Source organism: Pogona vitticeps, chromosome 5 (assembly GCF_051106095.1).
Source record: "Pogona vitticeps strain Pit_001003342236 chromosome 5, PviZW2.1, whole genome shotgun sequence".
NCBI classification, from domain to species: Eukaryota; Metazoa; Chordata; class Lepidosauria; order Squamata; family Agamidae; genus Pogona; species Pogona vitticeps.
Window position 1 is genome coordinate 82,867,909 of NC_135787.1, and position 25,739 is coordinate 82,893,647.

The 25,739-nt window shown below is 42.1% G+C and overlaps 1 protein-coding gene across 2 annotated transcripts in view; it reads right to left on the minus strand.

Moving 5' to 3' along the window:
* STIM2 (stromal interaction molecule 2) overlaps positions 1 to 9,263 on the minus strand; it is an 87,221-nt gene extending 77,958 nt beyond the window's left edge. Inside the window, exon 1 of one of the 2 annotated variants that reach the window (XM_020780406.3) lies at positions 8,859 to 9,261. In XM_020780406.3, the coding sequence (XP_020636065.3) occupies positions 8,859 to 9,150 (292 nt within the window). In that variant the 5' untranslated portion in view covers positions 9,151 to 9,261. Of the gene's footprint in view, positions 1 to 8,858 lie in introns of both variants that reach the window. The other variant, XM_073001116.2, reaches the window with a different exon arrangement.
* Positions 9,264 to 25,739: the final 16,476 nt, after the last annotated feature.

A 25,739-nucleotide genomic window follows, 5' to 3' on the forward strand; every position in this document is an offset into this window, starting at 1 on the left:
CTCCAAGTAAACCACATTTAGGCGTCTGTACGTGTGGGTCTCTTCAGTGGAACTCGCACAATAGAGGCTTATGGGATTTGTAGTTCAAAAATCCAAAATTCCGTTGCCTAGTTGGCTTTGTCTCTTCGGCAACATATGAAGAACATTTGTGTATTTGAAGACATGCAATAACCACATTTCCAGTTGCTCAGCCTCTCAAAAGATTCCAAAAGTATGATCACAAACTATCGCAGGAGAGACATGACACAAAGTGGACACAGGGATACACAAACAAAGACAGGAAATTTGTTGATGCAGCCTCAATCAACACTAACAGTTCTTAAAGGGATTGTGCACATAGCAATAAATGGAGAACTCTTGGCAAACTTTACCCATCTATATGTCTGCTGAATGCCAAAAGTCAGATTTCTTTTTTTCCCCCCTTTCTGCTACATTCCTGACGTTCCAGTTACTATGGAAATGTCTGTGATACAAGCAGACACTAACTTTCTCAGCAGAAATTGGCTCTTACATAACAGTTTGAAACACAAATTTGCGATATGTAGTAGTTTGATGGCTAAAGTATACCATATACTGTATTAAATTTATACCACTCACTGCTTGTGACTGATGTAAAAGGACTAATATAAAAATATATAACATTATGTAATAAATGTGTGCTAACTACTGTAGGTGTCACATAACTTGGTTTCCATAGCAACCAACACTTCAGAATCGTATCTGAAACAAAACAGAATAAGAAATAACTCATTATATAACTGATGGAGTTCTGTCAGTAACAGACACTGTTGTTAACTCCCTAAATTTTAGTTTAGGAAAAAATGTTAGAAGTTTGCAACCAACTGTTCTTTCTCATCCAGTTGTATGATCATGAAAATAAAAGTCATAAAATACCTATTTTCATAATTTTTGTAGTATTATTATTTAATAAATAATAATTACTGTTCATAGACAGCTGGTTTTCATATTTTGCACCACCACAATTTTAAGACTACATCAAGAGCAATTTACAGCATGGACCAATAACAGAAATAAAAATATTGTAAATCTGATTTGGAGACTACTTTAGAGAACTGACCTTACATAGTCCAAAGTTGAACTATGGAACTGTGGACGTCTGCCACTGACACAGAAACAATAGCACCCAGGTCAACTGGAAGGCAACAGACAGGACACACTGGAAACATATGCTATTAACTTTACCTAGAGCATTAACTCAAATTAATCTCCAAGCTTTGTCAATGTAAAAGTGTATGTGATTCTCCTGACTTCTCTCTGCTTTCTCTGTATGATTCGTTCAAGGCAATAGACATAGGAGTTGCAATCAGCTCTTTTACATTTTCAGAAATGGGAACCAACCATTTATCCCAGAATGCACCACTAGCTACACAGTGGATTTGATTTAAATTAAATTGATTCAAATCATGATTTAAATTTTTAAAATTGGATTTTTTTACAGTTTAAATTTAAAAACATTTTTAAATCATGATTTAAAACGTGAATCAATTTGATTTTTAAAAAATCATTGATTTTTACCCACCCTCATTAGCTATAATCTGACATCTGATTAATTCATTCAGTTTACAGTCTTGATTATGACTCTAACTGCATGCACACTTCATGGCCACAAAATCTGACATTATTCTTTTAAAACTTTTTTGTTTGTACCACCTACCATTTCTTTGTTCCACCTGCCATAATAAAGATGTTTGAAGAACGCAAAAAAATCTACACTGTTCTTTGGAATCTGCACTGGTCCTAGTAAATTCACAAATGTGGATTCCCACAACCACCACTGACTAGCATATTTTTTTTCCTTCAAAAGGACATAAGCAGACTTCAAATGGAGGCAGGGGTCAGCTGTCACTTAGACTAGTGGAAAAAAGAGATATTGAGATATTCATATTTGCTAATGTGAGGTTTTATTAATATTTTATAAAGCATATTTTATGTGTATGGTTATATTTTGATTTATGTTGGAACATGCTATGTATTTTGGAATAAAGTAATAGTACAAATTCAGGAAAAAATAAACAGGGTCCCTCCTCAACCAGAAGCACCAGGGTAATGTTTTGCGGAAACCTTCACCAAACAAACAAGAACTGTTCACTGTTCATTAATGTTCACTGAGTAGATGCTTTGCATGTAATGACATCTACAGCCACAATAACATGAAGAAAAATTTGATTGCTATTTCCATTCCAAATCTCAATGTTGGAAAGCTCTGTACATGGCTACATAAAAGTAAGATATTATGATTGTGTCTATATCCATTTTAGGCAATTCAGACTCAAAGCACAAATGATGGCAATCTACCATCATCTCCAAATCCAGACCATATATTGCTGTGAAGGAGAGATAAAAGAAAGTGAGCCGTCCTTAGTGATAGAAGCCATAACAGAGGAGGGAAAGGGTTGTGATTTGAATATGTCCGAGGAAAAGAGTGGTATATTAGAAGAGACGGAGAAGGTAGAAGAGAGAAAGGGGAAGGTTGAAATATGCTTGGTGGAGGAGGGAGAGAAAGGAAAAGGGGAGGAGCAAAAGATGTCAGTCTGGGAGGAAAGTATAAATGTCCAGGGAGAGCAGTGGTTTGGGAGTAAGATAGAGGGGGAGATGATGAGAAGGAAGGAATAAAGTATTCAGGAAAGTGGTTACAAAAAGACACACGATCTGCGAAGAGATTTTCCAAAATTAAGAGTTGGTGGACTATTACCGAACCCGGAACCTAAGAGAGAGAAAGAAATGGTAATGGAAACCCAGGAGTGGACCGTTATCGTATTTCCACACGGGCAAGGCAGAAGAAAGAGGGTGATTCATCCGGACCCCACCTACAACCAGCCACCCAAAGAAGAGGACTGGGCGAGACACCCAATGTTGCAGGACAATCTGTGCGGTGAGGAGCGCACCCCTTCTGAAGCCCACCGACAAGGAATGTTTTGGCCCAGCACCCCAATAAGCTATTTGGACTTTAACAAGAATTTACGTCTCCCAGTTACAGCCTGTTGCCACAGTTGTCTTGTTTTGACTCTATTGGAATAGTTGTTGAAAAGTCTGAAGCAAATAAAAACCAAATCATGAGTTCAGTTAATTCGCCCCGTCTTTATTTCCCGCCAAAAATGAGGAACTGCCAAAGGATTCAAACGAACCTGATCACAGTTGCACATTAGAATCTAACATTGCACATCTACACTTTAGAATCACTATAAGCTGTGTAACCACAGGGGCAAGGTAGATATAACTATGACACAACATATTTCCATCTACAGCAAGACATGGTCTAGCATAACATGTCAGACAACAGTGAAGGATAAGGGGAGTTGCAATCCAACAACCACAAGGCACACACTTCTCATCTCTGCTTTAAATTAGCCACAGTTCATATAATCCTCAACTGCTGGTTCAGAGAAGACAAAAAACTCTTATTAAATACTAGTAATGCCATTTTAGATATTAACAATAAAAATCAACATAGTAATGCCACAGAGCAGCTTCTTTAAAACAAAGAATGTAAGAGGAAACAAAAAGTTAAAATTAGCTTTAAAAATATGTGTTATGGTGCTATATATTCTCAGTTCTGATGTTTGGCAATGGAGTTGTGGTCATCACTGCTACTTTGCTACTAGATAAAAGCATTAGAAATGTGCCTTTATCAGAGAATGCTAATAACTTATTGGACTGAAAGATTGCTAAAAAAAAACAGTGTGATTAAATAAATAGCAGAGTAATGAAAAAAGAGAGGAAGTAAAAGCCTTTACCTGCAGAAGGGCATGATTAAAGCACTGCATCATGGTTAAGCATGATTTGTACACTATTGTCATATGAAATAGTCCTGTTCTGGGAAGATAATCATTTTAATTCCTATACAGTGGTGCCTCACAAGACGAACGCCTCACGGGACAAAAAACCTGCAAGACGAAATTGTGACTTATTTTAGTATAGTAAGTCACAGTTAAGAGTAGACCCATTTGAACCAAAAGAATTTATGAAGGAGCTGATTCAGTAAATCTCTAGTGAATCAATGGGTCTACCCTAATGCAACTTACTATGGTAAGCAACAGGATTTCAGTCATTGTGTGCAAACAGTATGTTTACATCAGGGTAGATAAAAATCAATGCAGACTTATAGCAGGAGCAGGGAGGATGTTAAACCCCGGTTTAAAAAACCTTTTAAGCCAAGGGATTTCAAGGAAATATGGTTCTTCCAAAATCATATTTAGAATCATCTTGGGCTGCCACTGGAATAGAAATGACTCAAATCATGACAGATAATGGTCAGAATCCTATTGTTTGTGTGAGATTTGCTTATCTTACTGCAACTAATCATGGCTACTTAAAAGATGTCAAGATGCATCTCACATGCACAGTCAAGCAAATTACTTGACATATCACCGAGACACACCCCATCATCTCATCTATCAGCAACAACATGCCACACAAATCTTAGATGAACATCAGCAGAATTCTAGTCAATGCTTCTTTAAAAAAAGTACTCTGCTTGGCTGGGCAAAGCAAAAAACAGATCTGGTAGAATGAAAATAAACATGTTATCCAACAATATAAAAACCATTCTGGGCAAGAGAAATAAGGAAACCATTGAGTGTCCATTTAAGAAAATGATGTGGACATGGTCTTAATGTCTTTCCCAGAAATACAGCCAGTAGCAGGAACAGGATTGGGTGTTTCATGCTTCATCTTTAAAAATTCTTGTCTCTTTCTGTATGTCTAAAATTATTCTTATTAATGGGTCAGATCTGTCTAGCCAAAGCAAGCCCTTGCCCTGATCACAGAGGCCATGTACATGGCTTGCTGGGTAGCTGCAAGCTAATTTATATTTTCCTGAAATACAGAAGCAAAAGTAGGATGCCAAATTTCAAAACACCTTTTCTTGAATTCTATCACAGCTTCATCTGTACAGCAGAAGGTGACTTACCTCATACAAAGAGAGACGGCACAGTGCCTAACATAATTGGTGCTGAGGCAACTACCTCCCTGTGGTGGGTTTTGTTTAAAACAAAGAACAGACTTTAACCCTGAGAAATAAGACAAATTACAAAGGCATAGATATGACATTTTTAATTTTTTGGATGAAACTATGTAGCCCCTGCATAACCTGAAATGACTAAACCGAGACTGTTATATTTTGGGCACCATGAAAAAACTAGACTCACTAGAAAAAAACAATAATGCTAAGAAAAGTGAAAGGCTGCAGGAAAACAGAAAGAATCAACATGACATGGAATGATTCAATGAAGAAAGTCTCCACCTTTTATTTCCAAGACCTAAGCAAGGCTGTTCATTGCAGGACTTTTGGGGGACTTTAATTCATGGAGATGAGAGTGAAAGAGGAGAGCGCCAAAATGGTCTGAAGCTCAACATAAAAAAAAAAACTAAGATCACGGCCACTGGCTCCATCACCTTCTGGCAAATAGAAGGGGAAGATATGGAGGCAGTGACAGAATTAACTTTCCTGGGCTCCCTGATCACTGCAGATGGTGACAGCAACCACGAAATCAAAAGACGCTTGCTTCTTGGGAGGAAAGTGATGACAAACCTTGACAGCATCTTAAAAAGCAGACACATCACCTTGCCAACAAAGGTCCGACTAGTCAAAGCTGTGGTTTTTCCTGTAGTGATGTATGGAAGTGAGAGCTGGACCATAAAGAAAGCTGACCGCTGAAGAATTGATGCTTTTGAACTGTGGTGCTGCAGGAGACTCTTGAGAGTCCTCTGGACTGCAAAGAGAACAAACCTATCCATTTTGAAGGAAATCAACCCTGAGTGTTCAGTGGAAGGACAAATCCTGAAGCTGAGGCTCCAAGACTTTGGCCATCTCATGAAAAGAGAAGACTCCCTGGAAAAGACTCCGATGTTGGGAAAGTGTGAGGGCAAGAGGAGAAGGGGACGACAGAGGATGAGATGGTTGGACAGTGTCATTGAAGCTATCAACATGAATTTGACCCAACTCCAGGAGGCAGTGGAAAACAGGAGGCCCTGGCGTGCTCTGGTCCATGGGGTCATGAAGAGTCGGACACACCTTAACGACTAAACAACAACAACAAAATTCATGGAGATACCATAAGTTGGAAGTGACTTCACTGAACGTAACTACACATAACATCTTCCTATGGCTGATATTTACAAAAGCCAAATTAGTCAAAGAAATCAGAATTATATACCTGCTGACTGTTGTGATTCATCTTGGGGAGGGGGTATTTTCTGATTGTGAAATGACTGCAGCAACATGGGAATAAACAATATAGAATGTCAATGTAGTTGTGACTGGGCAGTTGCGAGTCTTTACTTCATAACAAACGGTAAGAATTGTGTACTGGCAATTAAATTCTGACTTGATGGTGACCAGGATTTCCTATAGTACACAGAAGTAATCTACCACTCCTTTCTTCTGGTGGCATTCTGAAAATGTGCAGCTTGCCCAGTCGCAGGCTGACTGTTCTCCTCAGAGGTACTATAAGGAATCAAACTCCTGGGTCCACACTCAGGTAGTCTAATTAACTGAACTATCCAGTCACCTACTTTACATCAAACAGTAGCCGCAAAGACAGGAATTCTTGGTCTTTCTAGCTGAATTTTATTTCACATCTGAAATGTGTTTTCCTCAAAGTTTTGTACACAGTTAAAAATTAGCCTGCCAATACACATAGATCCCATCACTGTTCAGTCCATACAGCAGGGGAGTGAGGATTGTGAAACAGCCAGCATTAATTCTGCCACCGCTGAAAACTAACTCAGTGCTATATCCACTTCATGGGCATGTTGAAAGTTACAGTACCATATGATGACACCACAGTGTAGGATAGGATTGTTAAAGTCTCTTGAGATGTTGAACAGTTCTTGTTTTAAGCTTATATTCAAAAGAAAACAGGCAAGTCTCTCCTTATGTGGAGTTTATACCTTCTGGTTTACTGGAAATTGCAAAGTGAAGTATGCTAAATGTATTCATTGTTTCAACTTCAACAACGCTTACATCTTTTTGACAGCCTGTAAGCTTGATGAACCCATTCTTGACATTAGATTATATTAAACCATTTTAGAGCCATTTCCACATTTTGAAGAGAGAAAATAGAAAAAAACTTTACTTGAAGTAAGAAAATGTTTGCACTTTCTCCAGTATTAATTTTTTATCTGATGCATTTCCACTTCTATTTACATATTTTATATTTATATATTTCAGGTGAATGTGGATACTCCCTCAATAAAAAAATATGTGAATGTTTATAGTTTTAACACAAGGAGAAAGCTTTAATTCCATCATGTTCACAAATCTTCCGGCAGAACAATCTACAATCCATTTTACTAGTTGCAACACTAGAATGCTGAATCTAGTTCCTGGGAAGGAATTCCACAGGCTTTCTAACATTCAAAGGCCTGTTTATTTCACTCCAAACTTATTCTAACATTGTTGTTTGTCTTTTTGTACAATACAAAGCTAAATGATCAAAACAGTTACTACAGTCCTGAAAATGGCTTAGAATTTAGTAGGCCTTCCCAACCACAAAGAAGCACAAACCACTGCAGATAAAAGTGTGATAAATATTCAGTATCATCTACCCTTGACATGTTTGGTTTATTTATAAGAACGCTCCAAAGCACATTTATAGGACGGACCTTCCTGTAGATTAATGATTAGTTGGACGTCTGGGATTTCTAGGGAAGCCTCATATAGCAGCCTCAATTCCGCATTGCTGCTGCTTGCTTGGGCTCCTTTTGACTAGTAATTCAACACACACATACAGCCCGAACAGCCTGCAGATCTTTTGGTTCTTCTGCAGAAATATGTGGCAGCAATAGGTGCAGTGACTGAACCAAGTCAATAACACTGGTAGCCTTGACAGTCTGACAATGAAAACATATATGAGACAGTCAAAGCACAATGAAAAGTGAATAAAGTACTGAAAAGGCTTTGCCAAAGGGAGCTTCTAGACGCAAGATTCAATCCTAATCTTATTTATGATCATTATTGCAGATTAAATTCCTCCTACTCCACACACAAACAACCACTGAAATAGCACAACACTACCTTCCTTTCCTTGTATATACTGCAAGGGTGCACAGAAGGTTTATCAGCCTGTCAAACCTTCCTCCTAATGAGCACTGAACATTAAACACCATCACATGCCCCACTTATGTTCTCACACATGACAACAACTCTTAAAAGCAAAAATTATCACAAATAGCCTTTCCAAATCTAATGTGTATCACACTAGCCAGGGGATGAGGGAAGGATACAGAGACATCAGAGACCAGCCATATATTTGCTCATCTCCTGATTCCCACCATCAAATCCTGTCAAGACCATTCTCAAAAACCGAGTATATATCCATGACAGACCCCTTCTTTTCCTCTATTTCCTTCTGCAGGGTCATTTCACACATTTCAGAGAGTCAGGCACACCCAAGAGTGTCCCAAACAGAGTACACTCAACAGGAAGCTGCAGAGCACAGTTTCCTGAACAGGGTGCTTTCAGGATACTCGGGATAGCGCGACACGCATTTGTCCCGCGCACCCTCCACGTTCCTTATATATATTCCACACATGACGTGGCAGCAACCCCCGACTTTTGCGGCGCAAGCTTGGAAGGCACGCACGGAGCCGAAACCTGTGCTGACCTCTCCCCCCCCCCCCTTTGCGCTTTACATCTGGACACGTGCTTCCGAGTCACCAGAGGGGGGGACACGCGTTACGTGGGAAGGCGCGACCCCAGAGAAACCGGAGTTACCCTCCGCAGCAGCCGAGCGAGCGAGCCGCCCTCGTTTCCTCCTTCACCAGGGATGCCGCCGCCGCCGTTTTCCTTCCCTCATTCAAGCCTGCCCGGCAACCCCGGAACCCGGTTTTTTTACCTGTCCCCAGAGACGGGTTTTCGGCCGCCGTCGCCGCCGCCGGCGACGTGGACGGAGCGCCTCTGGTTGCGGGGGCGATGCCAGGGCTTCCTCTCCGGCGGCTAACGGCCACGTCCTCCGCTTTGGGTTCGCACCGGCCGGCAGGCGACGCGGAGGAAGGCGAGGCGGAGACGGCGGCATCCGTCTCCGGCAGGGGCAGAAGCAGCAGGAGCAGCAGCAGAAAGATCCCCTCCGGCCTCCCCCGCCAGCCCTCGCCCCCGGGAGCGGAGAGCGTTAGGCAGCTCGGGCTCATCAGGAAGGCGGGAGCCGGTGGCCGAACCGTCGGAAATGGACACCCTCAGCGGCTGAGGCGGCGGCGGCAGCAGCAGCTCCCCCGGCGTCGTCGTCGCTCGTCTGTCCCCCCTCCTCCTCCTCCTCCGCTGGCCACCGCCTCCCCCGGTTCTGTGGCCCCGCCCCCAGGTGCTCCACGCTCTTGTGACGAAAGAGGCGATGCGGCGATTGCAGCTCCCGCCGCCACAAAAGCTACAGCCGGCGTGCCGTGTACCCCGCATGCGCGAAACCAAGCCACCTCAGAGCCTTGCAAAGTCCCTCCACTGACAACGGCCTCGATAGCCCAGCCGCCCTTCCCCCCCGTTTCTCACTATTATGCACGCCTTGGCTGCCAAGTGGGCATGCGCGCAAGGGGAGCCCGAAGCCACTTTCTGCCCTTAAAGGACCCATTGCCCTAAGTTGCTCGTTTGTCCGCATCTTGCCAGGGACTCGGAGGTCTCCTTGGAGAGTAGGTTCGCACAAGCAGTGCCGGTGCCAGGGGAAAACAGCTGGAGAGCGGTTGTGTGTGAGAAGAATCAATAAATCAGGAAATGGGAAAGAATTCAAAATCAGTGGAGGAGAAAGCAGACTCAGTAAGTTCCAATGTACTCCTGTAATGTGATGCCTTTCCATCACTTACAGCTTACATGGAACGAAAAAAACTATAAAACAAAGGAATCCGCAAGTCCTCTTTACCCGAGACTGATTATAGATTAGTTTCATGGGATGCAACCTACAATGCACAAGTTGTTTCCTGGTAGGTTTGTATGGATTCTGATTTTAACCGTTCTTCGCATGTAGGGAATTTATTTAACCCATACAGTATTTGTTGTTGTTTAGTCATGTCCCACTCTCCGTGACCCCATGGACCAGAGTACGCCACGCCCTCCTGTCTTCCACTGCCTCCCGGAGTTGGGTCAAATTCATGTTGGTCGCTTCGATGACACTGTCCAACCATCTCATTCCCTTCTACTCCTGCCTTCACACTTTCCTAACATCAGGGTCTTTTCCAGGGAGTCTTCTCATGAGATGGCCTCAGCTTCAGATCTGTCCTTCCAGTGAGCACTCAGGGTTGATTTCCTTCAGAATGGATAGGTTTGTTCTCCTTGCAGTCCAGAGGACTCTCAAGAGCCTCCTCCAGCACCACAATTAAAAAGCATCAATTCTTCGGCGGTCAGTCTTTTTTATGGTCCAGCTCTCACTTCCATACATCAATAAGGCCATCTTGTCTCTCCTTGCTATTCTTTGGAACTCTGCATTCAATTTTCTGTAACTTTCCCTATCTCCCTTGCATTTTGTTTCCCTTCTCTTTTCTGCTAATTCTAAGGCCTTGTTGGACAGCCACTTTGCTTTCTTGCATTTCCTTTTCTTTGGGATGGTTTTTGTTGCTGCCTCCTGTACAATGTTACGAGCCTCCAGCCATAGTTCTTCAAGCACTCTGTCCACTAAATCGAGTTCCTTAAATCTGTTCTTCACTTCCACTGTGCATTCATAAGGGATTTGGTTTAGATTAGATCTGACTAGCCCAATGGTTTTTCCTACTCTTTTCAGTTTAAGCTTGAGTTTTGCTATAAGAAGCTGATGATCAGAGCCACAATGAGCTCCAGGTCTTGTTTTTGCTGACTGTATAGAGCTTCTCCATCTTTGGCTACAGAGAATATAATCAATCTGATTTCGGTATTGCCCATCTGGTGATTTCCACGTGTAGAGTCGCCTCTTGTGTTGTTGGAAAAGAGTGTTTGTGATGACCAACTTGTTCTCTTGACAAAGCTTTATTGGCCTTTGCCCTGCTTTGTTTTGATCTCCAAGGCCAAACTTACATGTTGTTCCTTTTATCTCTTCACTCCCTGCTTTAGCATTTAAATCTCCTATAATGAGAACAACATCTTTCTTTGGTATCAACTCTAGAAGGTGTTGTAAATCTTCATAAAATTGATCAGTTTCAGTCTTCTCAGCATTGGTGGTTGGTGCATAAACTTGAATTATTGTGATGTTGAAAGGTCTGCCTTGGATTCGTATTGAAATCATTCTATCATTTTTGAAATTGTATCCCAGTACAGCTTTTCCCATTCTTTTGTTGGGTAGGAGGGCTACTCCATTCCTTCTACGGGCTTCTTGCCCACAATAGTAGTTATGATAATCATCTATTTATTTATTTATTTGATTTGATTTATTTGATTCATTTGATTTATATTTCAGTACAGTACAGTACAGAAACCTTTATTGGCATGCTGCATAAATAAAACGATAAAACAATAAAATACCGGGGAAAGATTCATTACTGGGGGGAGGAGGAACCAGAACATCAAAGTTGGAGCCCCTCGTTTTGGGGGAACATGTTGCGGCGTCTCTGGATAATGGCCTGGACGTATCTGGCGGTTGATAGAGTGACTTCCTTGCTAAGGTCACCTAGAAGGTATTGTATTTTCCTCAGGTCTGCCCATCCGGAATGAAGGGGGAGAAAGACCATCTGATGTGACAGGCGGATATCCTTGTAGAGTGTACAATAAAATAGCATGTGCTGCAGGGATTCAGTCTTTCCCTGCCCACATGGGCAGATTCTCAATTCTGTTGGTAAGCCCCTATACCTGCCCTGCGCTAGACTTGATGGTAATATGTTACATCTAGCGAGGGTGAATGCCCAGCGGTCTTGTGGCTGTTCTAGAAGATGAAGGTAGTTGGGTCTGCGTCCGAGGGTGAGAGGTAGCTGGAAGTACAGCGGAGAGCAGACTTTCAGGGCCGCGCTAAATAGCGTTTGTCCTTCTATGTCCAAGACCCTGTTTTTGATGGTTTGGAAGACCCTAGAGGGGGGTATTGAGCCCATTAGGTCTGGTGGCAGCCCTAGGGTCTTGATTTTCTTTAAGAATAGGGCCAGGCCTTTGGGTAACAAACTGTCATCAAGCAGGGCTTGAAGCAGGGTGTCCTTAGGAGAGAGAAAACAGATTTTGACCCAGTATTTTAGGAAACTGAGCCAGGCCCTAGTTTCAATTCTCTGTTGACCGCATTCAAGACATAGGGCAGCATATGGAACACAGTGGGGAAGGCCTAAGATTTAGTATAGAAATACAGATTGGACTCTCTCCACGGAGCTGTGTAGTGAAGACATCCAGATGGGGACGCCGTATAAGAGCTGTGAGACTGATTTCGAGTTGAAGATCTGCAGGGCAGCGGGGATGTAGCCATGGCCCCAGGTGTGGTGGAAACGTAGGATGGCTTGTGCCGAGAGCTTGGCAGACTTAGTTGCTGCCCGTTGGTGAGTTGTCCAGGAGTGACGGTAGTGAAAGAAAACGCCCAAATACTTGAACTCTCTGACCTGCTGGATAGATTTCCCATGGAAGGACCATGGGAAAGATTTCCAAGCCTTGCCGAAGACTATGATTTTGGTTTTCTCGAAGTTTAATTGAAGGTTATTGTGTGATAGATAGTCAAGGCAGCAGGTAATGAGCCGCTTTAGGCCGACCCTTGAACGGGAAAGAAGGACCATGTCATCCGCGTACAGTAGGATCGGTATCTGTAGATGGCCTAGTTTGGGGCTGTGTCCGATGATATTGCATAGAAGTGGGGCGAGGTCATTGATGAATAAATTGAACAGGGTGGGGGCCAGGACGCAGCCTTGCTTCACTCCTCTGTTGGCGAGAATGGGGTTGGAAAGAGCCCCTTTCGACGAAATTTTTATACGGCATGTGGAGCCTGCATGCAATTTTTGAATTAGAAATAGGAGCCTCCTATCCATACCCAGCCTAGCGAGCTTGAGCCATAAGATATCTCTATTGATGGAGTCGAAGGCCCCTTTTAGGTCTAAGAAGGCTGCGTAGAGGCGGGTATTGGGTTGTGAGGCGTATTTGGAGATCATGTGGGATAGGATCAGGCAGTGGTCTAGTGTAGACTTTCCCGCCTTGAAACCCGCTTGTTCGGGTCCCAGGATGTCTTGATCTAGTAGCCAATCTTGAAGTTTGTGAAGTAGGTGACTGGCGTACATCTTCCCAATGATGTCGAGCAGACTTATAGGTCTATAGTTGTTTGGGGATTTCTTGTCTCCCTTCTTGTAAATCGGAATTACTATAGCCTGTGTCCACGTCCTAGGCATCATACCGGATTCATTGGCGGCGGTGAACAGGGCAGCGAGCACCGGCGCCCACCACTCGGTGTAGGCCTGTAGCAATTCCGAAGGGAGGGCGTCGGGGCCTGGGGCCTTTCCAGTTCTAAGTTGGCCTATGAGTTGTGTTATTTGGCTAGTTGTGACTGGTGCCCAGTCTGGAAGGTCGCAAGGTGGGGGCGGATCAGTTGGCACTGTGGGCTTGCAACTGTCGTGAAAAGTGGCCAAGAAATGATGTTCCCACGTCTCGGCTGGTATATGGGGGAGGTCCTGTGAGGTCTTCTTAAAGATGAAGGAACCAGAAACTACGTCCCAGAATTTTTTGTTATTGCCTGAATTAATCGCCTCGACTAGATAGGACCATCGAACCAATGCAGAGCGATGCTGGAGTTTCTTAATGGCTGACCTGAGGTGGGTTTTCAGCTCAGAGTACTGGGAGGGGAGCTTGAGGGACTTAGAGGATCTGTAGTTGTTATAGATCCTCCTCATGTCCTGCTTCAGGGCGATACAGTCCTTGTCTAATCTAGGGCCTGTGGCCGAGGTCAGTCTTTTCTGAAGTTGTTGGGGGGGCCGCCCGAGGCTAGCTGCTATGGAGTCTATTAAGTTCTCGAATCCTTGGATGAGGTCTTCAGGCTTTGATGAAGATTTATATCTCCCCCCATCTGGTCTGGTTCCACCACTCTGGGCGGCTTCCAATAAGGTGTATACGAAAACATAAGAATTTTACAAACAGTCCATAACACATACAATAATAAAAAAAAATGAAAGAAAAAATAAAGAAAGAATTAAATATTGGCAGGAGGGAAGGCCTGAACATACAACCATGTTTTTAGTTGACTCTTAAAAGTGCCCAGCGTAGGGGCCGCACAAATAACCATCTGAATTGAATTCGCCCATTCTTGTCCATTTTCGTTCACTGATGCCCAGGATGTCAATGTTTATTCTTGCCATCTCCTGTTTGACTACATCCAGCTTCCCAAGGTTCATAGATCTTACATTCCAGGTTCCTATGCAGTATTTTTCTTTGCAGCATCAGACTTTCCTTTCACTTCCAGGCAAGTGCACAGCTGAGCATCCTTTCGGCTTTGGCCCAACCACTTCATTAGCTCTGGAGCTACTTGTACTTGTCCTCTGCTCTTCCTCAGTAGCATGTTGGACGCCTTCCGACCTGAGGGTCCCATCTTCCAGCGTCATCTCTTTTAGCCTTTTGTTTCTGTTCATGGGGTATTTTTGGCAAAGATACTGGAGTGGCTTGCCACTTCCTACTCCAGGTGGATTGCATTTAGTCGGAACTCTCCACTATGACCTGTCCGTCTTGGGTGTCCCTGCACGGCATAGCCCATAGCTTCTCTGAATTACTCGAGCCCCTTCGCCACGACAAGGCAGCAATCCATGATAGCCCATATTAGGTCACAATAAAGGAAAACATTCAAGTGGACAACATGCGCTGCCCAAACCAATTCCGGTTCATCCAGAAGGAAGCCCAGCTTCATTGAATGGGACTTCTTTCCAAGGTGTGCCTAGAACTACAGCCAAATTTCATATAAATGATAATTTCAAGATAATACATTGAGCACTATAGAAACTTCAGGATGTTCATTGTCCTTAAACTCCTATCATTGCTGGCTACATATGAGACTTGACTTATTGCACATTGGAGTTTTATCACTCCTTAAACAAAAAGCTTCCCTGAGCAGGTAATGCACAGTCAATAACAACTGAATGTTCTGCATTCTAAACCATAACACAAAACCGAAAGAGGAAGAATAGGGAAGAGGGAGAAAGTAAGTAGCCTATCATCAAGGCTGATGGAATAGCCCTAATTTTTATATCAACAACTTCTGCAGACTCCTGAAATGGTTGTCAATATAAACATGATGGAAGTGGTCTGTAGAATCTTATGCAAGCAAGCTGATGATAAAGTTTTTAATAACACCATCCACTAATAAATTTATGTCCTATAAAGTTGCACTGTGGAAAAGAAGTACAACCTGGCCTCTGCAATTGGCCATGGGACTGTAGTCATTGAGAAGTTGCAATCTCTGTCTTCCGATGCAGAATGTCAGGACAGTGGACCAAAAGGCCATCAATCAACCAGGGATACAGTTGCTGATCCAGTGCTTGCCTTCCTCTTCCTGTTGCACTTTTTTCTTTTCTTTTTCGTCTCTATAATGTACTGTGATTCATGGTTTGTTTTCAATGTATGCCCACACCATACTAAAAGCCAGTGGGCTGTAATGCAGAGCTATACTCCTTCACATTTCCCCTGTGTTGCAGCAGTTCATTTTACAGTATATTTTATACTTTGCTAACTAAAGGAAATCAAACCAAAGGAAAGATTCCTCTAATAAGAAGAGGAAAAGGGAGACACCTGGCTAGAGGTGTACCAGAGTGGCCCCAACAAGAGCTGCCCAAGGAAGTGCTTCAAGCATCATGATTTAGTTGGCCACAGAATGCTATCGCACAAAGAAGAGGGCCTTCTCTATCACTGCTCCCAGACAGGGCCGTATTAACCTATGGCTGAGCCCCTAGGCTTTCAGGTATTTCAGGCCCACTCCGACACTTCAGTCTTTCACCCCACTACAGCTGATCCTGGTCCATTGATGGGGCCCTAGGCTTCAGTCTAGTAATATGACCCAACTCCCACACTCTGGAACTCCCTTCCGCAGGAGGCTAGGCTGGCCCCACCTTTGCTGTCGGGTAAGCTGGTAAACAAAGAAAGATGTGAACTGACACTAAAAAAATAAGTTCTTCTCATTCTAGGGGATTGGAATGCTAAAGTAGGGAGTCAAGAGATAAAAGGAACAACAGGGAAGTTTGGCCTTGGAGTTCAAAACAAAGCAGGGCAAAGGCTAATAGACTTTTGTCAAGAGAACAAGCTGGTCATCACAAACACTCACTTCCAGCACAAGAGGCGACTCTATACATGGAAATAACCAGATGGGCAATACCGAAATCAGGTTGATTATACTCTCTGCAGCCAAAGATGGAGAAAGTGTGAAGCTCTATACAGTCAGCAAAAACAAGACCTAGAGCTGATTGTGGCTCTGATTATCAACTTCTCATATCAAAATTCAAGCTTAAACTGAAGAGAGTGGGAAAAAAACCACTGAGCTAGTCAGGTATAATCTAAACCAAATCCCTTATGAATACACAGTGGAAGTGAAGAACAGATTTAAGGAACTAGATTTGGTGGACAGAATGCTGAAGAACTATGGCTGGAGGCTCATAACATTGTACAGGAGGCAGCAACAAAAAACATCCCAAAGAAAAGGAAATGCAAGAAAGCAAAGTGGCTGTCCAATGAGGCCTTACAAATAGCAGAGAAGAGGAGGGAAACAAAATGCAAGGGAGATAGGGAAAGTTACAGAAAATGGAATGCAGACTTCCAAAGAATAGCAAGGAGAGACAAGAGAGCCTTCTTAAATGAACATTGCAAAGAAATAGAGGAAAATAATAGAAAAGGAAAAACCAGAGAGCTGTTCAGGAAAATTGGAGATATTAGAGGAACATTTTGTGCAGAGATGAACATGATAAAGGACAAAAATGGGAGGGGCCTAACAGAAGCAGAAGACATCAAGAGGTGGCAAGAATACACAGAGGAATTATAACAGAAAAATCTGGATATCCCGGACAACCCAGATAATGTGGTTGCTGACCTTGAGCCAGACATTCTGCAGAGTGAAGTCAAGTGGGCCTTAGAAAGCCTGGCTAACAACAAGGCCAGTGGAGGTGATGGCATTCCAGTGGAACTATTTAAAATCTTAAAAGATTATGCTCTTAAAGTGTTACATTCAATATGCCAGCAAGTTTGGAAAACTCAACAGTGGCCAGAGGACTGGAAAAGATCAGTCTACATCCCAATCCCAAAGGGCAGTGCCAAAGAATCCTCCAACAATTGCACACGTTTCAAATGCTAGCAAGGTTATGCTCAAAATCCTACAAGGTAGGCTTCAGCAGTATGAGGACTGAGAACTCCCAGACAAAGGGCCTTTTCGGCAGCTGCCCCCAGACTATGGAATGCCCTCCCGACTGAGATTCGTCTGGCGCCGACGCTGATGACATTTCGGCGCCAGGTCAAAACCTTCCTGTTCCAGAAGGCTTTTAACTGAAATAATATTAGCTGTGGGTCTGATGGCAATTTTAATTGTATTTTAATTGTATTTTAATTATTTTATCTTTTGCTGTATTGAATTTTAATTATTGTAAGCCGCCCAGAGACCTCTGGGTAGTTTGGGCGGCATATAAATTGAATAAATAAATAAATAAATAAATAAATTACAAGCTGAATTCCGAAGGGGCAGAGGAAGTAGAGACCAAATTGCTAACATGCGCTGGATTATGGAGAAAGCCAGAGAGTTCCAGAAAATTATCTACTTCTGTTTCATTGACTATGCAAAAACCTTTGACTGTGTGGACCACAGCAAACTATAGCAAGTCCTTAAAGAAATAGGAGTTCCTGACCACCTTATCTATCTCCTGAGAAACCTATACGTGGCACAGGAAGCAACAGTTAGAACTGGATATGGTTCAAAATTGGGAAAGGAGTACGACAAGGCTGTATATTGTCCCCCGGCTTATTTAATTTATATGCAGAATAAATCATGCGAAAGGCTGGACTGGAGGAATCCCAAGCTGGAATTAAGATTGCTGGAAGAAATATCAATAACCTCAGATATGCAGATGACACCACTCTGATGGCAGAAAGTGAGGAGGAATTAAAGAATCTCGTAATGGGGGGGAAGAGGAGAGTGCAAAAAATGGTCTGAAACTCAACATTAAAAAAACTAAGATCATGGCCACTGGTCCCATCCACCTCCTGGCAAATAGAAGGGGAAGATATGCAGTGACAGATTTTACTTTCTTGGGCTCCGTGATCACTGCAGATGGTGACAGCAGCCACGTAATTAAAAGACGCCTGCTTCTTGGGAAGAAAGCGATGACAAACCTCAACAGCATCTTAAAAAGCAGAGACATCACCTTGCCAACAAAAGTCCGAATAGTCAAAGCTATGGTTCTTCCTGTAGTGATGTATGGACGTGAGACCTGGACCATAAAGAAAGTTGACCGCCAATGAATTGATGCTTTTGAATTGTCGTGTTGGAGGAGGATCTTGAGAGTCCTCTGGACTGCAAGGAGAACAAACCTATCCATTCTAAAGGAAATCAACCATGAGTGCTCACGGGGAGGACAGATCCTGAAGCTGAGGCTCCAATATTTCGGCCATCTCATGAGAAGAGAAGACTCCCTGGAAAAGACCTTGATGATGGGAAAGTGTGGAGGCAAGAGGAGAAGGGGACGGCAGAGGATGAGATAGTTGGACAGTGTCATCGAAGCAACCAACATGAATTTGACCCAACTCCGGGAGGCGGAAGATAGGAGGGCCTGGCGTGCCCTGTGACCATGGGCTCACAAAGAGTCGGACATGACTAAACAACGACAAAGCTGATAACGACATTTTTCTTCAATCAGGCTTTTCCTTAGTGACTGGCTGTCTGAGAGTGTTTTTTAAGATGAATTGTTGTGTTTGTTGCTTCTAAATGTGTTTTCAGTATTGAATTTATTCACCATTTAAAATCTAATATTTCTTTAATTATTTTTAAACATTTGTATGTATACTGTTTCTAGCTTTTAAATATAGTCATTATAATGATGCAAAAAGAAAAATAAACAATTTTTAAGAAAGATAGGGTAAAATATTTTAAATAGATAGATAGATATAAATGCAACACTTCAAACAGGAAATCCATATCTATTGAATATCTGCATAGCCTGCAGTTAAAATCACAAAAGTCCTGGGAGGAGAACAGATGGTAAAGAAAAGGTATCATGAGATCCACAAAAAACATTGGGCAAAAGGAGCACCCTCCTTTATATGCAAGAAATCTCTTTAAAACAACAACAATTTTCCATATCCTGACAAAAAAAAAAAACTTTGAAAGTAATGCTTGTGAGTGATAAATTCGCAACACAGCTCTTGCATGACTCACCACATGATTTGCATAATGAAGTAGTGATTGGAATAGAATGCAACTGTATTGGCAGAAGTAGCATAACCCTGTGAGGAAGGAAATTTCCTGGTTGCTGGTAGATGTGGGAAAGGGGTAGGAAAAAGCTGAATACGTAGATGCAGGGAAAGACCACTGAGAGAGAAAAAGAGGGGAAGAAAATAAAGCAGAGAGAAGGAAGGAAGACAAGTGATGACTAGGGGTTTTCCAATTATCGTGAAGATGTTACAGACTGAATTAGTACTGATACAGTGGAACAGAAAGACTAGCGCAAAAGCAAGGGGAGGAAAGAGAAAGTATGAGGTTGGTATGGTATAATGAGCTTTTAACAAGGGTGAAGCCTTGTACAGACAGATTTATCATTACAACTCAAAAGCTGCCCAATTCAACTATTACTATACACTAGAATTACATTTAGGACATGACAGCTGGAGTCTTGTTGCTGAGCCTAGAAAGGCACAGAAAAATAGGCTTGGAATCAATGGTAACTTGATGAGTTCTGCTAAAGTTCTGTTGATTCAAATAGGCCTAGCCTAGTCATAACTGGATATGAGCAAGAATCTGAAAAATGGTGGTTCGTGATGGTTCACGGTCCATGGTTAGCCATGAACCAACCAGAAAACTCAACTGATTTATGCGTCAGATTTAGGTTCATGCCCAGTAGCGGGGGGGGGGGGAGATACTTGCTGTTGTCATACCACTGCCAGTTCGGGCCCATCTCTAGTTGTAACCTATTTTAACACAGTAAGTTGCAAGAGTAGGCCCATTTGAATCAATGAAACTTATGAGACAGTTGACTCACCAAATCCCACTGATTCAATGCTCCTACTCCAATGCAGCTTATTACACTAAGCAACAAGATTTCATCCAAATATCTTCCAAAATTAACATTTCCTCAGAAAAGCTACCCACTACTAGACCAGAACCTATTTTGTTTTTGAGGAAGAGTATCATGTGGTTCTTTGTGGTATGCTCTGTTGATTAATCATGAATCAAAGCCTAAATAAGTTTTAAATGTGTTCCTTGTTTTATTTGTTATGAAACCACCCAGCTTTAGGGTTAAAACATAATATTCTGCTTGTAGCAAGCCACTCTCAAGGCTTTACCCATCCAGGCCTCTAAGAGTGCTCACTACCTTTCACCAAAACTGCTGCCACCAACCTATCCTTAAAATCCAAAGGACCAGTGTTTCTTTCAAACAAATAAAAATGTTTATTGATTACACAAAAATAAAAGGAGTAAATCACATGTTTAAAATCAAGTTGTCAATCACTGTTTATAAGACACTAGCTCACAGACTTTTCCCTCACTGACAGGCTCTTTCTCACTCTCTATCAATCTCTCTAATCACTCATCTTCCAAACTGATCTGATCTCACACATCACACACACCTTATATAACCCAGCTCCTCCCACTTCTGCACCACCCTCCGTCCTCTCATTGGCTGTTCCCCTGCCCAGCTATGACGGACAGGTGAGAGCAGAGCTGAATGCCACACTGCTCATGCCTAAAACAATAATATTGTGGGAACAATGCTGGAGTTAGTTACTGGTTTCCACTCTTTGCTGAACCAGAAATTGCAAAACAGAACTCACTTAATAAATTGCATAAGGACCCAAAGTATATATGCCACTGCACTCCAGTCTCAATTGATATCATGTATCATGTGCTCAGAAAATTGTCCCCTGCAGAATAAACATTTTTTTCCAACCCAATGTTTTTTTCTCAAGGCATATAAATGTATTATAAGCCAAATGACTGTTGCAAATTAAAAAATGTGTACACTTCACAGTCTGACCTCATTCATGCACCCATCTAGGATAATGTTCTCCATGAGAATGGTAATATCACTCAGCTTACACCTTTCTGTACACAGAGGGTGTGGTCAGGCATGGTGCACCATGCAAATACAGTGGTACCTCGCTAGACAGTTACCCAGCATGACAGTTTTTTCACTAGATATTGACCTTTTGCAATCACTATAGTGATTCGCAAAACAGTGATTCCTATGGGGGAATTCCGCTGGACAATGTTTGGTCCCTGCTTCACAAAACGATTTTCGCTAGATGATGATTTTGACAGCTTCCTCCATGCTCACAAAACAGGTGTTTTCGGGACCTAAGCTTCGCAAGACAGCGATTTAAACAGCTGATCGGCGGCTCACAAAGTGGCTTTCCTATGGCCGATCTTCGCTAGACAATGACGATTCTTCCCCATTGGAACGCATTAAACAGGTTTCAATGCATTCCAGTGGGGAAATGCTTTTCGCTAGACAATGATTTCACTGAACAGCTATTTCAGTGGAACAGATTATCATTGTCTAGCGAGGCACCACTGTAATAGCAAAAAGAGGGACAATAGAATAAGAAACTGGGACTCCATATCCCAAAATCACCTTTTGGACACTCCAAATAATATACCTACATAACCACAAGCCCATCTACCATCTGAAAATACTAAGCTGTACCTTCCCATGCACACAGGAGACAGTCAAAGAGAGCACTCAAGAGTAAGGAACTCCAGTTCTACACTGCACAAAAAGCTGTGTGTCATTCTAATCAATATGCTCACACATCTAGGCTGATGTTTTCTCTGTTGGATGGCAATAACAGTTTTCTGTATGCACAGACTATTGTCAGATACCTTCACCCTTGGGACTAGGTAACCAATAATATCAATTTGCACCACTTTTCATGCCATTCCTGTCAAAAATACATTGATTCTTCTGCTGGCATATAGCCCTCCCCCTTTGAAAAGACATAGACCAAGTATAAATTCCATACATCTTTGAAATTGTTAGACTTTATCATTCCTCTTCTTCTTTTCATTTTGCATGTTAACTTATTATTAATTGCTAAACTCCTCATTTCTTTATACCAATCTTCAAGATTAATTTGTTTGTTGCTGTTCCAATTCTTTGCAAATATTAATCATCCTCCCGCCTCCTAGATGAGCCTCGCTACAGGTCGAAGAGTGGCTCACAGACCGCGAGCTCTGGAGCGATAAGAAGGGAGTGCAGAGCCCACAGCAACAGCAGAAGGTGAGTGGGCAGTCCGACCCCAGGAAGCTGGACCCTCATTATGTGCAGGGGTATTTGTATTTCTATACAAATATGAATACCTCCTAGTCTGGAGTAGAGATGGGGATGAAACACAAAAATGACAATTCTTCTTGGTTCAGAATCACCAATTTCCCTCCAGTGGCTCAACGAACCACAAATCAATTCATCAGTTTGGTCTGTGTTGTTGTTGTTGTTGTTGTTGTTGTTGTTGTTCTTGTTCTTGTTCTTGTTGTAGTTGTTGTTGTTGTTGTTGTTGTTGTTTTAGAAAGCCCACACCAGCTCATCCAGGATATCATCAGCCAACCCCTCCATATATTAGTCCATGAGAGCTGCCTTGTTCCAGAGCAAGTCTTGGGCCAAGAGTCTGAACTCAGTGGAATACTGGGAAATGGGACCCTTACCTTGTTACAGGGCCCGAATCTTCCTATTGGCAGTAACAGCTTGCAAGGGATTAGCAAAAGCTGCTGAAATATGGTCCAAAAAGCCCTGGTAGCTGGTTAACAGGGGTGAAGGAGCAAGGAGTAGAGGAGTAGCCCATTTAGCTGCCTGTCCCTTGAGAAGGCTGACTATGAAGCATACCTTGGTTTTGTCTGTGGGAAAGTCTTTGGCACACAGTTCAATATACAGTTTACACTGTCCCAGGAATGCTGGAAACTCCTCCACCTCTCCTCCAAACTTTTCTGGAGGAAGCACAGGGCACTTTACCTGGGCAGCAGCTTTGGCCTGGGATTGCAGTTGTTGCTGCTGAAGTTGTGCCACCATTTGTGTAAGAAACTGCACCTGAGTAAGCACAGCATTCACCTGACCAGAACCTTCACTTACTTCTCCCTTCATCTTGTGGAGAGAGTGTATTGGGGTGGAAGCAATCTGTCACATTCCTAGGGGGTTTCAACAGGCAAAAGTCCAATATACCAGCAATATCAGAAGTCCAGAAGATGCAAAGCAGATACCAAAATGCCAAAGCCAAAACACAAACCATAGTCAGAGTCCAAAGCCAAGGGTCCAGAGAACAAGGTCCAAGGTAAGCAGGAGCATGGATGCGAGCCAGAGTGTTGACTTGTTGCTTCCACAAAGTTCCAAGCCTCTAGGTGCAGATTTTATAACAGCAGCAGCAGTCATCTAAACACTTCATCCTGCTAAAACTCAGGGCTGGTTGACCTGATGTTCCTATGGGAAGCACACATGCAATCTTCTGCCCTTCATGTCATGAGTCTTTGCTGAAACTTAGCCCTCACCCAGGCTTCTGGGGGAGGAGAATCTGGTGGTGATTCAGATGTCTGTGCTTCTAATTGCCCAGCATTTTCCTCAGCTGTAATTAACCCCTCAGATTCCAGATCTTCTTTGTCTGAACTCATGACACCATGCCAAATTTGGTGCTCATCTGATGTTCAGTTTCATAGTTATAATTTTTTGTTTCCTCCCCCATCTTTTGATTTTACTTATAGAATCCTTTTAACTGTGCTTCTGCAAATTATGTAGTACACACAATGGTATGCAATAGAAAAGTGGACAATAATTTTTGAATAAAGTGCTTGTGATGTGAATTCTAAGACACCCCTTTTGGAGGAATCAAAGGAATAGTTTTTGGCTAGTACTGCTTTCTTTCTTGTTTTCAGGTTTGTCCAGAGAGGGGATAGGAACAGTTGTTTAGGATCCCAGTGAAGCTTTCATTACCTTATGCTGGATGTTTGTGGAGTTATTACATAGTACTTTTAATTTAAAAAACTGAATAGAAGTACTCTGTCCTTTTGAAACTACTACTTTATATTAGGATACTTGGTGTGGTGTAGTTAACAATTCCTACCAGGCTTGACAGACTAAGATTTAGGAAGGCTGGATTTAAATCCCAGCTCAGCCATAGAAACCCACTGGGGGACTGGAACCGGTAAAATTATTCCTTAAATATCTTGCTTGCCTTCAAAACCTTGTTAGGGTCACTGTAAATTGACCAACTTGAACACACAACTTTATATTAATTATTTCATAATGTGTTAAAATTTCCATCAATTTGGTCAGCTCTGCAACACATTCTGTGTTTTGTGGATGACAGAAAGTGTTAAGCATAGAAGAAGAGTGATTTCTTCTGTCTTTGAGGCTGTATCAACTAAGATAGTATTATAAAAAGAGTAACAGACTGAGCACTTCTAATGGGGCCCAATAATATTTTTCTAAAAAATGCAGGAAATAAAGCAGGCCACAAATCATACAATCTCTGGTATCTGTGCACAAATGCCAGAAGTATGGGAAACAAACAAGAACTGGAAATCCTAGTTCAAGAGGGTAAATATGATAGAGATAACTGAAGCTTAGTGGGATGGTTCCCATGAATGGAATAAAGCAACTGAAGGATATAAATTGTCTGAAAAAAAAACAGAAAGAATAGAGAGGGGGTGGAGTAGCACATGTCAAAAACACATACCCCTGCATATAAAAGAGGTGGATGAACTTGATTGTCCCATTGAGAGCATGTGGATGAATGTAACAGGGCCAAAAAACAAAAGGAGCCTGTAAACTGGAGTCTATTGCTGACCACCCAATCAAGAAGAAGATGCAGATGAAACTTTTGAAAAACAAATTGCAGGCATTTCAAATAAACACAATGTGGTAGTAATGGGAGACTTCAATTATCCTGATATCTGTTAGGATATTAATTCTGCCAAATATGAATCTTACAAGAAATTCCTTGCTTGTGTGGCTAATAATCTTATCAGAGGAGTAGCTATTACCGATTGGGTGAAGTACTGGATGACTGGAGGAGAGCTAACATTGTCCCTATCTTTTAAAAGGTAAAAAAATGAGGAACAAGGGCACTAGAGACAGAAAATTCTGGAGCAGATTATAAAGCAATCACTCTGCAAGAACCTTGAAAACAATGCAGTAATAACTAGTAATGACTAAAATAATTCCTTTTTATTAAGTAGCATCATTTACATAAAGAGAAGATTTAGACAATGAAACGTCTTAGTCTACACATTCCAGAAATTCCACACATGCACAGAGAGAAAATCATAGAACAATACCTGGTTAGACTAAGCACCACTGATGTACCCCTTAATAGCCACAAGATGGAGCTCTAAACTAAGATACTTTTCACTAAATACTTCCTACATTCCCTCCGTTTATATTATAATTTGAACAAGCAAAATGCTGCCAGTAGGACTCCTGATAGCTTCTAAGTACATGAAACCTCTTCAGTGACGGAGGGAAATGAATCTATGTCATCCAACCCATATGTTGTGCATTGACTTCATCATAAAAATCCTCATCTACTCTAGAAAGTAACACATGATATTAGATTGATACATTTGCTTAGCAGATAAAGACAGTGATTGTACAAATTCTTGATAACACTTAGTGAAAATATTAATCAATGAAGAAATACATCATATAAAATGGTATATAAGACA